At 36.6% G+C, this 14,222-nt stretch overlaps 1 protein-coding gene across 1 annotated transcript; it reads right to left on the reverse strand.

Annotated features, from left to right (window-relative positions):
• Positions 1-538: 538 nt before the first annotated feature.
• On the reverse strand, positions 539-13,310 carry STYK1 (serine/threonine/tyrosine kinase 1). The gene is made up of 9 exons (XM_006907064.1): positions 13,256-13,310; positions 12,702-12,836; positions 10,052-10,324; positions 9,245-9,426; positions 7,457-7,540; positions 5,115-5,323; positions 3,581-3,621; positions 2,884-2,980; positions 539-768 (listed from the first exon to the last, which is right to left on the reverse strand). The coding sequence occupies exons 1-9, from the start codon at positions 13,308-13,310 to the stop codon at positions 564-566; spliced, it is 1,281 nt and encodes a 426-aa protein (XP_006907126.1). The 3' UTR covers positions 539-563.
• Between the last annotated feature and the right edge of the window lie 912 nt (positions 13,311-14,222).

Consider the following 14,222-nt stretch of genomic DNA (forward strand, 5'->3'; position numbering starts at 1 on the left):
TTCTCCTCCAACCTTGCACAAAGGGACCAGGACCGAGAAACTTGGCATCCCTCCTCCATCTTCTCTTTGAAGGATGACCTTGGTCCATGTCTATACCCTTGAGCAAATAGAACCTTTAATTTTCTATCCTGTCAAGTCCTTTATTGGCCTTCTATTCCCTCATTTGATTCTAATTTCTTTGGACCTTACAATAGTCTGGATAAAAGCATACTTCAGGAGGAAACTAGCCTGTGGTGGAAGGGTCCAGCTTATTTGTACCGTGCCCCAGCGAACATTGCAGATTTCTAAAACTTCCTCTGCAGTGACACTGTCTATCACTTCTACCCTGAGTCTTTAGGATGGAGACCCCAGAAATGAAACGGTATTTCTTAACCTCAAGGGTATATGGTGTGTATAGTCTCATCCAGCATCATTTCACATATCTAGGGAAATGTACAAGGGAAGATCCACGATCCAGGTCCCATTTCTCTCTTTATGGCCCACTAGAAAGTCCATTCTCTGTTCTTGGAAAAATTGGTTCCAAGAGTATATGATTGTCCATAAATGTTTTTGCCCTGGGATCTTCAAAGGATGTTAAAGCTGTAGGAAAGGCTTTCCACGCTGATGCCTGCCACAGCTGCATACAGTTCAGGCACCACCAACTCTGGTACCTGCAACACAGCTTTATCATTTGCAGTTCGAGCAGCAGTTTCTATGCCTGAGCATAGCTCTCTAAGTGAGGGGCGGCTGTCCTCACTCCAGCGCCAGCAGGACTTCATAATATTATACCTGAAAGGGAAGCAAGAGAAACTGACATTCTTGACAAGGCAAATGCATGAGGAATATGTCTCCTGTCCTAACAAACCTTAACAACAACAACAACAACAAAAACCTGCAATTTTTTAATCTACATCTCATTGTCCTGTCTCTCATATTCTTCCCAGAGGTTAATATTCATCTCATCCTCTTAATACTTAGTCTCTTAATATCATCTTCTCACCAAGGCCCTTTTAATAATAGAAATGACTGAAGATTTCTCAAACTACAATCAGTATGACAGAACAATTTGTTTCTTTCCCCATTCTATTGCCAAATGCTCTTTCAGAAGTTAAGTGTTCTCATCTTTACATGTTACTAACTTGCAGTATTCCATATCATTGCTACAGTTTATCTACCAGTAAAATTGACATTAGAGCCAGGAAAATAAGAAGTTATGAAATAATATGGTTCATTCTAATTTTGGATAATGTAATTAGGTGTTTCTTTCAATTAATCCAGGTCATTCTCCCCTTTATAATTTAGCTTCTTCAGGAAATCACCTTATACTGGATAAAAGTACTTTAATCTATCTTTTCTTCAATCCACTTTAGAGATAGTATCATGCTGTCTGTTTTCAAATACTTTTATCACGTCCATCCCTGCTCAAGAACCTACAGTGATTTCCACTGCCTACTGCATGGTCAACATTCTACCCTCCAGTTTCTCCACTTGCCTAACCAAAGCCCTCTCCTCGAGCCAAGTGTCTTGCTATGCCTTATGTGTGGTTATAAACACCCAACTCCGCCTTTACTCATGCCCTGCCCAATTCCTTGAATATCCTCTCTGTGGTCATCGTTTCCTACAGGTTTGCTTTAAATCCAAATCCCAAAGTAGAAAATCACATGTTATCACTTATATGTGGGATATAAACCTAAAAGAAACAAATGAACAGGACAAACAGAGACTCAGGGACATAGACAATGGACAGGTGGTTACCGGACGGTAGGTGGTGGGGGAAGAGGGGAGAGGTAGATATTTCATATATCGCCTCATCCAATGTTAAGTTCTTCAAAATTAGGTACTTTATCAGTTAAGTGTCTCTCTCTAATATTAAGGAGAGCCTTTTACACATAAAAAGTTTGCAAGAAATATTTGTCATCAATTTCATTCTGGTATAACCAACCAGTATCACTATATTTTGTGTGCATGTGTGTGTGTGTGTGTGTGTGTGTGTGTGTGTGTGTGTGTGTTTTATAGTTGTGAGAGTTAGCATTTATAATCTGCTTGATATAGTAAATGTTCATTACAAGGAAACCCAGGTACTGGAAATCTACCCTTTCAATACTGAAAAATTTACAAAATTTATAAAATTTACAATTTTAATGGAAATGTGTATTAATATATTATATTCTCTCCTGCCTTCTTATAAATAATTTAACCTTTTCTTGTGTTATATAATTATCCATTTTTGTACTTTATTGGTTGTAAAATTCTGTGCATAATTTTGAATTTTTCTATTTTTTGCATCTACATTGGTTCATCAGCTGCCCCTTTCTGCTGACAATATTAAGCCCTCCTTCTCCTGTCTTTCTAATTTCTTTCTACCCTCCCCTCTTCTTCTGGTTGGCTTCTAATATGCTCAGAGATAGAAAAACAGATAGTAACTTTTTAAAGTTAAACTAAATAAGAGCCAGTGAGTCACTCTAGTGCAATGGATTTTATAGCAGCTATGTTAGAACTGAGGCTGGCAGTCTCTTACTGTGACTGACATTTAGACAAATAAAACGTTACTATACTTGCATTGGATTTGGTCTACTTCTTATCTAATCTATCTTAGAAGCTTCTGGAGGAACTAAATTTGACCAAATTTAGATTCCTAATACAGTTCTCAATGGTTTCCTCAACACTGTGTGTGTGTATACACACACACATACATATATATGATGTATATGTGTATGTGTATGTGAATGTGTATATGTATATATATGTATATATGCACACAAATATGATGAATGAGCAGATGTGTTTTACTACATAGATTTGGTCTATGGATATACATTAGCACATCAAGGACAGCTCATCTGAGCCACTTTGAAAAGGGCACGATTGATAGGTAGCAAAAAATATTTGGAATGAGCTACTTACATGGTGTGTGAGCAACTACTGGGTCTCTTCATAATTTTCCTTCTTTGGAGATGCTGTAGAATGCTGATAGGAGGAACTTCAGGATATGGGGGTGCCCCTGTTGGTTTGGAAGGAATAAGAGAAGGAAGAGAACTTTAGGTCCTCTAGAATATGAACTATAACACTGCTCTTCATCCACCTGGGCTAATTGGCTACCAAAGATAAATAAATATAAGCCATAGGAAAAATATCAGATACAATATAGTTGTTTCCCAGTGATCAAGTAAGGATATAGATTACTTGGAGAACTTTTTGTAAAAGGAGTATTTTGGGGCAGGGGGGACCGAAATTTAGGAGACTGTTGAGTCTTTAGGAAAGTAACAAAATAAAGCAAAGTGAAAAATAACACCTGCCTTCCACTCCCCAAATGTGGGAAAGTGCTGCAGTTACTCAATCAAATCAATTAATAAATCTGAAGACAACATTTTTGTGTTTACTATGCGAAGTCACTCTTAGAATTATCCTTTGGATTTTAAAACATCCCTTGAAATTGCTGAAGTGTTGAGGATAAGAAAGAGAAAGAAAGCAAAAGAAAGTTAAAAGGAGGAAAGGGATTTCGTATCAGCCCAATTCAAATTTCAGAGATTGTACTAAAACCTCTTCTTATAGCATATGTCATCTATGACCCAAATAAACATACTTGCATTCAGGTACATACCTAGAGTCACCATCTCATAAAGCAGGATCCCAAAGGACCAGCTATAAAAGAAACAAAGTCATTTACTTAATTTCTATTTCTGCCTTTCCTAAAGAGAGCTCACTTAAATATCAGAGGCCCTCAAGAAGAACTATAAAAAGGTAATGAAGGGGAACGGAGGGTATCTGATAAAATAAACCAAGTAATAGAACTATTGGAAAACATTTTTGTCCAATCCCTTGAGAGTCTAATCGCTTTGGAGACAGGATTATGTCTCCTTTTTTCCATATTTCATAGTAATAGATGTTTACTATTAATGGATAAATTGTACTCTGCATATTTTTCATCCTTTCCATTTCTTCCTGCTAAAATTCCAGGCTTTATTCTTAGCACAAGGCCAAGTGAGGTTTATCATTTATCTACTATTTCCTCAGTAGATTTAATTGTCCCAAACCTAGGAAAAATATTAACAAAATAAACCTTATACATAATTGGAATAGGTATTTGCCTAAGCAATATGCCTTAAGAGATTTATATTTCACTATTCTATAGTATCATCATTAAATGAGCACTATTTCCCGGTTAGGCTTATTACTTGCTAACCTCTGTTGAAAGCAGATGTCAATGAAGCAGGAGTAGAAGTCTCTTATTTGACTCACCATATATCAACGTTCTAAATTTACTCTGCTGCTCATGACATTCATGGCTAGTAAGATATTCTATGTTACATCTATGTACTTCTCCAATCAGTTGAGTTATATGGTTACCAAAAGTCAACTGTGATTCTTTACAGTCCTGTTTATGCCAATCATATGTGTAACCATAATTACGTAATCAATTAAATATCATGCAAGCTGATTAAATATAAGTGCAAAAGGTATTAGCTACATGAATGCTTTGAAAATATTCTACAAAAATAAACTCCTAAAAAGAAGGTGATGTCAAATTGTGTGGGTGAGACAACTGTAAAAAATTGGGAAAAATAACAATAAATGTCTGCAAATTGCTTTATAATTATTTTCAAGTTTCTCACTGAGAATCATTCTAAGAAGCAAATATAACTTCACTTAAAAGGTTCATCCTCATTTAAAAAAAGAGAAAGGCCTTGGCCTTCCTCCAAAAGATCAATAAACAAATATCCATTTATATGTTTTAAGTTAAAATAAATTATTCAAGGCATGTACAATTATTTTAATAATTCTTGGTTTAACTGAACTCTTGATTAAGTGAACCCACCTCCTTCAGATAAAAGGGACTCTAATGAAGTCCTCAGATATCAGTATGAATAATCTTTTCATTTTTCTTTTTGCTTTCCTAATTAAGGCTGCTAATCTAATACAGAAGAGACGCTTCAAAAAGCACTAAAAACGATTGCAGCCAGATGCCAGATACGAGCTCTGTCACATAATACACATTTCTGCTTGAGAGTCTGTCTGATGTCTAAGCAGAGATTTCATTGTTAGACATAATTAACAACAGACTCAGTCATCGTAAGGGAATAGAGGACACCTAGGTCAAAAAAAGGAGAAACCTAAATTACAGGAACAAATCATACATGTCTCCTTTGATGCCAGCTGGTCTCAGCAGAAGCCGTTCTGGGGCAAGCCACTTGAGAGGTATGATGCGAGTAGAGGAGATGGCCCCTTGGGTGTGAACTTCATAAGCCAGGCCCAGTCCACAGAGCTTAGCGGTAAGATCACTTTGGATCAGAATATTCCTGGCTGCCACATCCCCATGGAACAGATGCTTATCCTGGAGAAATTCCTGTCAACATAAGACCAAAGATAGATCAGCTGTCTGGGGTCACAGCTTGGGTCTCACACAAGGAGAAGCAGCCCAAGAATCCTCAAAAAGACAAGGACATTTGCTATTCCAAACAAGTCTCATTAATAAGGACATATCACTTCCAAGTCATGACAATAAATCACACATTTTGCATTGTGTTTAGGATTACCAAGCTGAAATTAATACTGGGTTTGGAAAGTATAATCCACTGTGTGTCAAGCTCTAACCTCTGCCTGATTTCACCTTCATCTCAGATTGGACCCATCTAAACACTGGAAAATGGAGTAGGTTTCAAGTTTTTAGCACCAGTCCCCCAAACAAGGTAATACATACATAGAATAATTGAGTGTTGTAATAATAAATTTATACAGAGTTTTATATCATCTAGTTTTGTCCCTAAAATAACTAGATGAGGTAAGTTAGGGAAGTATCTTTTAGATAAGTCTAAATGATTACACAAAGTCACCATTATTAAGGAGTAGCAACTAGAAACAGGTATTCTAATTCATTGGAAGTACTACAAATTCTACTAACAATTCTCAAGCCAGGCTGAAAATCAGAATTGCCTGATAGCTTTTTAAAAACATAAGATTTTCACCCCTGGTTTACTTAACCAAAATCTAGGAAGAAGAACCTGGTAACCTATATTTTTAAGAAGTATCAGAATGATTCTAGCATAGCCAATGAGGCATTGGAGAACCATTGAACCTGATGACATTGTTTTGCTGGAGTCATTTCCCCCAACATCATGCTATTCAAGGCATATGGAGAAGTTGAAAAGCTATACGTGACTAAAGAGCTAGAGATTGATTACTAAACAAGAACCATATGAAAAAATAAAAGATCAAGGTGGTAATTTCCAGTCATTGATGATAAAGGAAACAATGACCAGCAGTTTTTGTCTCTGGTGAGGTTTTAGAACAAAGAAATTATACTGTTAATGAGAAGAACTGAAGAATATAGTGGCTTCAAGGTTGTGAAAAGTAAGAGTAGTATGATATTTCGTATAACTGGTAACCTAGGGCTCTGATGAATGCATCACTGGGATCAATGGATCCCAGTGGGGCCCCTCTGCAATTATGGTTCAGAATACAAGGTAAGGTGTATCCTGACACTCTAACTTTATCAAGGAAACTACCAGTTAGGCCCTCCAAGCACCGTAGATAATACTGATTTATGTGATGGGCTCTCCCATGGGGACTTCAACTATAACTATTGTTCTTTTCTCACCTCATTACTTTTCTTCTAAGCTTTCTCTGATTCTGTTTAGATCCCTGGTATATTTCACACCTTCAGCTGGCATGATATATCAAACACTTAAAGTAGTAGTTTCACAGAGCCCTGATTTTCTATAGTAAACGCTATTTTAAACACAATTATCTAAGTTAAAAAAATTCATAGAAATAGTCATCTAAATGTCCTAAGTAATTCTGGTAAGGGTAAATTTTTTTCGTTTCAACCCTGAGGTCTTTCTCTTACCTCTTTTGTTTAAGTTGGTTAAAAATAAAGGAATGATCTCACCAATGCCCCTTTTTATTCCACTTCTTCTATCTGTTTCTCATTCTTTTTGAAGTATATGCATTCCCTATCACATTCAGTATCAAAGCAAGTCTTCAACCAAACATGTTCTGAACTAGCGCTTCTTGTTTTTCAGGCATAAAATTATATAATTCCTTTTGGTTCTGTAGCCTTTAACCATTCTGTTTATCGTCCCATATCTTCTCCAAACTTGCTCCCTTATTTGTCCCTTTTACATCTATTAATATTAATATATGTGAGGAAGTAAGAGTATCAAGCAAATGGAAATATAGCTTTTGGCCCTAGTTTTTGACCTTTAAGACTAAGAAATCTTTTAAAACCCTTCCTATTCCTCTAAAAACCTTAAAGTGACTACTTTCTGCCTAGAATTACCAATCTTGAGGTATATTACTAAATGATTTCATAAAGAACTGAAAATAATTCATCAATGCTTGAATTTCTGCCCCCTAACTTCCATCTGATTTTTAAAATAATATATACCCTATTTGAGATTATAAATATGGAAAATATGACATCAAATACCAGGCTAACAAGAAAAATCCCTACTACCTGTTGTAATTTTGCCCAGCTTACCAAAGCCAAGAGGACCTGCTTTCCAATGTGATATATTTGTTTTTCTGAGAGATCATAGAGAAGGCTATCCATTGTCATCACATCCTAAAGAGACAGAGAAAAAACATATCAAAATGATGTGAACAGATTTGAAAAAAAATGGGCAGAGATATTTTTAAATGCAGATATCAAATCTAAGGAAAAGATACAAAAACATGAGAACTGTAAGATTCAAGGAGAGACTGATATGAGAGATTCTCAGATATGTAGAGAAATATAAAGATTTATTGGACTGAAAAAATAACAAAGAATGTAAATGAATGAAGGAAGAACAGAATAGCAAGTAAGAAAAACAAGTATATGTAAGACTACCTACTGGTATATATAAGACTATTCACTGGATAAAGCATCAGTTTTCCTGAGGTAGTGTGTGTCTAATTAATTAAGCACATTAACTCAATACATCTTTATTAAATGCCTACTATGTGCCAGATTCTATCTTAGGAATATAAGAATGAGTGAAATAAACATGTCTGCTGCCTTCTGGAGTTTACAGTATGGCAAACATGCATGAATCATAACCAAATAACTATATATAAATATACAATTACATGTCTATAAATGCCAAGAAAGAAATGTAAAAGGGAGTCTATGATGGTGGGGAAAAAAAGGAGCTGATCCAGTTGGAGGAGCAAGGAAAGCTTTTGATGAGATGTAAAGAATGGGTGACCATTGACTATACAAAGGGGAGAAGGGAGAAGTTTAGTGTAATGAGAAAAGCATGTGAAGATGATCTAAAACAGAGAAGCACAATAATTTTGAAAAATAGGAAGAAGCTAGTGAGATTAGAGCACAGAACAAGTTACAGATAGACAACCTCTTTAAAAAGTTTAAAATGCCTAAAACTTGCACGTTATCCTATTTGCATCACTGGAAGGGAAACATTAACAGGGTCCCTTTTTCATACACATTTAGTAGTAAAATAATCAGCACATTGATTAACATTGAACTTGTTCATTGGCAAGTGAAGAACTAACTATGGAAATGTAGCACTTCAGAATGAGAAATATAGAGAGAAGCGGAGAAATTATAAACAAAAGGATATGCACTTTAGTCCAGAAATTGTTTTTTTAATATGAGTTTGAGGTACAAAACCTTAAAAGCTGAATTTCTCCTTAAGTAAGCCCTGGCATACTAAAGTGATATTACAGAATAGAAGACTCAACACCACTAACAATGAAATTACTATCAATACTAACAATAGTTATGTTGTTATGTAAATGTTATAATGACTACCATTTTGAGTGCTTGCTATGTACTAATCACTGCTGTTTTTACATACATAATTACTTTTAATGTTAATAATAATTTATTATTACTCCTATTTTACAGATTTTAAAAACTTGAGTTCAGAGAGGTGACTTACCCAAGTCACATAGCTAGTAGGAGGTGGAGCTTAAAGTATATACTCTAATTCTGTAGTGCCCAATGTGGTAGCCATTAGATACCTGTGAACATTTAAATGTGTAATATTTAAAATGAAATAAAACTAAAAATTCAGTTTCTCAGTCACGTCAGCCACATTTCGAGTGCTCCATAGCTACATGAGATTAGTGGCCACCATACTGGACAGAGTAGATATAGAATAATGTTATTATTATAAAAAGTTCTATTGGATGGTGATACTATGTCACTCTGTTATGCTATTATAATGTCTCCTAATTGTCATTTTTCAGGTTAATTGACATGTGAATAGCTAATCAGCCAGGTCAAGTCTTTCCTTCTTAACATCTCTACCCTACTGCTCACCCGGCGACAGGTCCAGAGAAAGCTGAGCAGGTCCCCCTGGGCCACGTCCTCCAACACCATATAGAGCGGCAGCCTTTCTGTGCAGCAGCCTTCCAGCTGTACCAGGTTCTGGTGTTTCCCCAGGTACTGATAGAATTGAATTCGCCCTAAGAAATCCTGGATCTCATGGAGCCCAGCTGGCTCTGTGGAGAACAGAAGAGCCATGGGCAGTGAACAGTCAGAACATGGCAGATAAAATGGGAGGTATGAGGCAGGAAGCAACCTCAGATGATAATTCTCTAAAGAGGAGTGAGCATAGAGAAAAAGTAAGTAAGAAGGGAACCAATTAGATCTTAGGACTGAGTAGGCTTTCATCTGCCTAAATGGGTATGACTTTTGTTCACATTAAAGTATTATGGTCTAGGCCTTTTGATTACTACTCTTGCTTGTCTTATCTCTGTTTTATGCATCCACCATTACTGGCCCATATCATGAGTATCAGCAAAAAAAAGAGAAACACAGTATCAGGGAAAGATATATAGTAAAGAAAAATGAAGAAACAACCTCAAAATCCTCATCCAAGTAATATCCAATATGGAAAAATCAGTTTGAACCAATTCAATAGGCAAGACTGAGCTAGAGAAGACCCCAAGAATAACATTTCTATCTCACATTTTCATTTTTTATTCCCTTCTTATTTTGCACACAATTGTAATCACAACTATCTACTAACATCTTAATGTCTGCAAAGCATGTTAGCATTCACTATTAGGTGTTCACAGTAGAGAAGCAAAAAGGGAAAGGGAAGTCCAACACTTCTCCTTTTACCTTTTAAAACCTTGAGGACAATACTCTTGGACTTAGGAGGGTCTCCAGTGTACATCTTGGTTCGATAGATGGCCCCACAACTACCATTGTAGATCTGCTCCAGAAGTTCAGAGAGTTGGTCCCGGGGGACCTGCAGCTTAGCCATGTGTGGGGCATGTGTGGAAGTTTGTAGAAGGCTTTCCACCGATGTTCCCGTAAGTGGCACAAACACACTTCCTCCATGTTCTCCTGCTTCTCTGTTTAGGCTCCCAGATGGGGGCACAGGAGCAATGCCTAGAACAAAGATATGATACCAACCAGCTTTATCCTACCAACCCTCTTGACCCCAGGAAAGCAGAGCTTGCAACAAACTGTCAAAGAAGTTCCTATAATGACTTTTTCTCTGGCCATTGTACGGATACCTTCTGATGCTTCTCTATGAACCAGCATCAATACCAACCTTATATAAGCATTCCATTACTTCTAAGACAACTCAGGATGGATCTCTGAAAAGTGGTAATGGCATTTTATTTGTGTCTTTCTCAGGATCACAGTTCAGTATGAATATAGTATGGAGACAATTAAGGAGGTTCCTGAATGGATATTCAAACCACAGATACCTAAAGGTGGTGGTAACTGCCAGTGGGGAAACTATCATTTAAGTTAATCAAATGGCTCCCAAAGGTAGAGAGGAGGTATAGGTAACTACTCAACTCTCAGCTATGGCTGGTTATTCTTCCTCCCTCAAGTTGTCTCTATAGTCAAACTATTCCATATTTCCTAGTTTCAGTCAGAAAAGTTTTCTGACTGAAAAGTTTTCCCCCTTCCTTAGCCAATTTTTCTCCACTGGAATAGAGAGAGATTTATTCTTCTTGTTAAATCTCCATTCATTAATTAATTCATCCATTTATTTAATAAATATCACCTCCTACATGCCAAACACTGTTCTAGGTGTTGGGAATGGGCAAAGTCCAGTTCCTTATGAAGATTACTTTCCAGTGGTAGGAAAGAGGAAGAAGATAATAATATAGCAGGTAATTAAGAGAATTATTGATGCTGTTTTATGTTTGAAGGTCAGGAAAAGCCTTTGATGACATTTGAGAAACACCTGGAAGCAATTAGTGAGCAAACCATACAGGTATCAGGAAGAGTATTATAGAAAAAGGTAACAAGAAGTGCAAAGGTATTGAGGAAGGAGCATACTTGGCGTATGTGAGAAAGAATAAAATGGATTCAGTGCTGCTGGAATCAAGTGAGGTAATTGGAGAGTTATGACCAGAGAGTGCCCAGATCATGTAAGGCAATTGAAAGAATTTTGTCTTTTTTCATTCTAAGATGGGAAGCTACTGGGGAGTTTCAAGCAAAGAATACACAGGATTGACTTACACTTAAAAAAAAAAAAAAAGAATAGACCATAAAGGAATAGGGGCAGAGCAAGGAAACCAAGTAGGAGTACATTACAATGATGTATGAAAGGTGAAGTGGCATGAGTTTATTTTGAAGATAGAGGCAACAGGATTTACTAATTGGTTGGATATGGAGTGTGACCGAGAGAAGAGTCAAGGATATCTCTAATATTTTAGACTGAACACATAGAACACACTAGCTTGCCATTTACTAAGATAGGGAAGACTGTTGGTAGAAGATATTTGTGAAAGAATTTCAGGACCTTCGTTTTAGATATATTATATATAAGGTGTATATGTGATCTCAACTGCAAAGTAAGTAGTTTAATATAAGAATCTGGAGTTAAAGGGAACCATAATCAAAATAGAGAAAGCATTTGAATCCATAGACTTAAAATGAGATCATCTAGGAAGCGACTAGAGATTTAAAGGAAAAAATGTCTCAAGAAGGAAAAAATACAAAATTGTTTCAAGTGCTTTTGACAGGTTAGTAAGATGAAGATTCAACATAGTGGTTATTGGTGATCTTAGAAAGAGTTCTTTGGGTGGAGTGGTGGGGATAAAAGCCTTATTTTAATATATTCGAAAGAGAATGTGACAAGTAGAAGTAGTGAGAGTGAGTTTAGACAACTTCTTTGAGATGTTTATCTGTAAGAGTGAATTTTAAAAAGATTGGGATAAAATTTAGGAGGGATTAGGGATCAGCCACTATAAAGTTTCATATTACTGTCAGATTTTTTTCTTATTTTTTTCCATTTAATTTCATGTATGAGCTGATTCTCTTTCATTATATGTTCAGTAGTACTCCAAAACAGCATGTAATCATCTCCTACCTAACACTTTTAAGACTATTATGAAAGCTACTCCTTTTCATCATATATTCCAAGGGCACAGAATAGGGCTGGAATGTATTATAGAGTAAAATGTCACCTTTCAAAGCTGATAATGAAGCCTTGTGTTTTACCAACTAGGTCTTCCTCCTAGATCCTTAGACATTCACGTAGTCAAAGATTTGATAAACAGGTTACATGAGCCTCTCTTGCCTATTCTTGTTTCAACTAACAAACGTATATTGAGTTTCTACTCATGACTTTCTAGGAAAGATCTCATCCCCCTCTCAACTGCACAGTAGGGGACGCATGCCCCTTCTTCCACTGTAAGGACCTAGACCTCTCTATACCTGGGCCCATTGAGACTTGGGTTTTATTTTTATGCAGTCTCCATCTTCCTTGAGCCTATGTCCAGTCCCCCAGTTTGAGCTTTACCTTGGAGTCCAGAAGACTGTTGTTGAGATCGTTTTCCTTTGATAAAAAGCCACAGGATGACTCCAAGAAGGATGAGGAAGACAGCAACCAGAAGGGTTGGAATGATGATGATTTCATACTGCTGCTCCTGGATAACTGAGTAGGAAATTAAACAGGAATAGAAGAAATTGATGTCTACACAACTTCCCCTACCCACCAGTCCTCAGCTCATCATGCTAAAATGATCATCTCTTTCTTCTTCTGCTCTACTTCCATTCGATGAAATCTTTACTGGGAGCAACTTTCTAATCAGAAATGCTAGTGTCCCTGTTTCTTAGCCCAAGTGTGCTCTGTGACTCTTTTCTCATTTTTCCAATTGAGATGAAGAATGCAGCATCTAGATCTGACTGGCACTTGCCACCCTTCAAAGACAATGGCCTCTAGTGCCCATTTCTTTATCAACACTGTCTTTATTTCTACTAAAAATCAAATCATTCTCCTCCTAGAATCTATCCAGATCCTAGTCTCCATTATCCTTAAATCAGAAGATAGACATCTGTAGTGTCTGTACTTACTACACAACTTGTCATTGAGACTGCATTGCTGTGTCATGTCTTTTTCATCTCCCATTGCCCCAAAGCTGTCCACGTCTAAGCTTGAGCCATAGACAATGCACAGAGCACAGCTGAGAATAATTCCCAAGGATTGAGTTATTCTGAAAAATAAAATAAAATGGAGCACACAGAGAACTTTAAACACATCTACACATCACTAGGTGTTAAGTACATGGCTACCTGGAACTCTGAGCTACACATTTATCTCTGTCCATCTACCTGATGTTCAGGCTGGGAGAACTTTATTTTTTCTGGCATTTTCTTCTTTTATACAGCAAGTACAGGCCTGATCTTGTCTTATCCTTTCATGCCATTGTTTCTCAAAGTATTTTTAAAGGCTCCCTTCTACTCAAGATTCCTGCTCTGGTGCTCAAGCACATGTTCACTGTCTGAGCAATTGTGGTCCATGAGTAATGTAGGAAAGATCTACCTCCTCTGTAGTCCTTAACCAGATCTAATTTTCTTTTGCCATGTATCATTTACTTTTTTAAACAAAACATTTAATTTAACTTTTATGCAAAGCTAACAAAGATAATGAGTAAATAGTGGACAGATTCCAAGAGAGATGAATTATGCATTTGCTTTCTTTCTCTGAAACATTCTCTCACTGCAGCCTCAAAACCAATGAACAGCAGCATTTATCAATAAAAATCATTTAATTCTGCAGCTCTCAGAGCTCCAAGGATTTTCTTTTGCCCTTCATATATAGATAGATGCAGACACTCGTTCTTACCAGTATATAAAAGGAGTGTCAGTACCAAGCCATCTTCTCTTCCTCTCTCTCTCTTTTAAACAAAAAGGAAATTCATTCATATGGTTCAAAAGTAAAAATGTGACATGATATATCATAAAAATCTTTCTCTCAACCCATTCTTTTCCATGTATCCAGTTCCCAGTTCTCCTCCAAGCAGACTATAGTTACTCGTTT

This window comes from Pteropus alecto, unplaced genomic scaffold (genome assembly GCF_000325575.1).
Source record: "Pteropus alecto unplaced genomic scaffold, ASM32557v1 scaffold1432, whole genome shotgun sequence".
In the NCBI taxonomy this organism is placed as follows: Eukaryota; Metazoa; Chordata; class Mammalia; order Chiroptera; family Pteropodidae; genus Pteropus; species Pteropus alecto.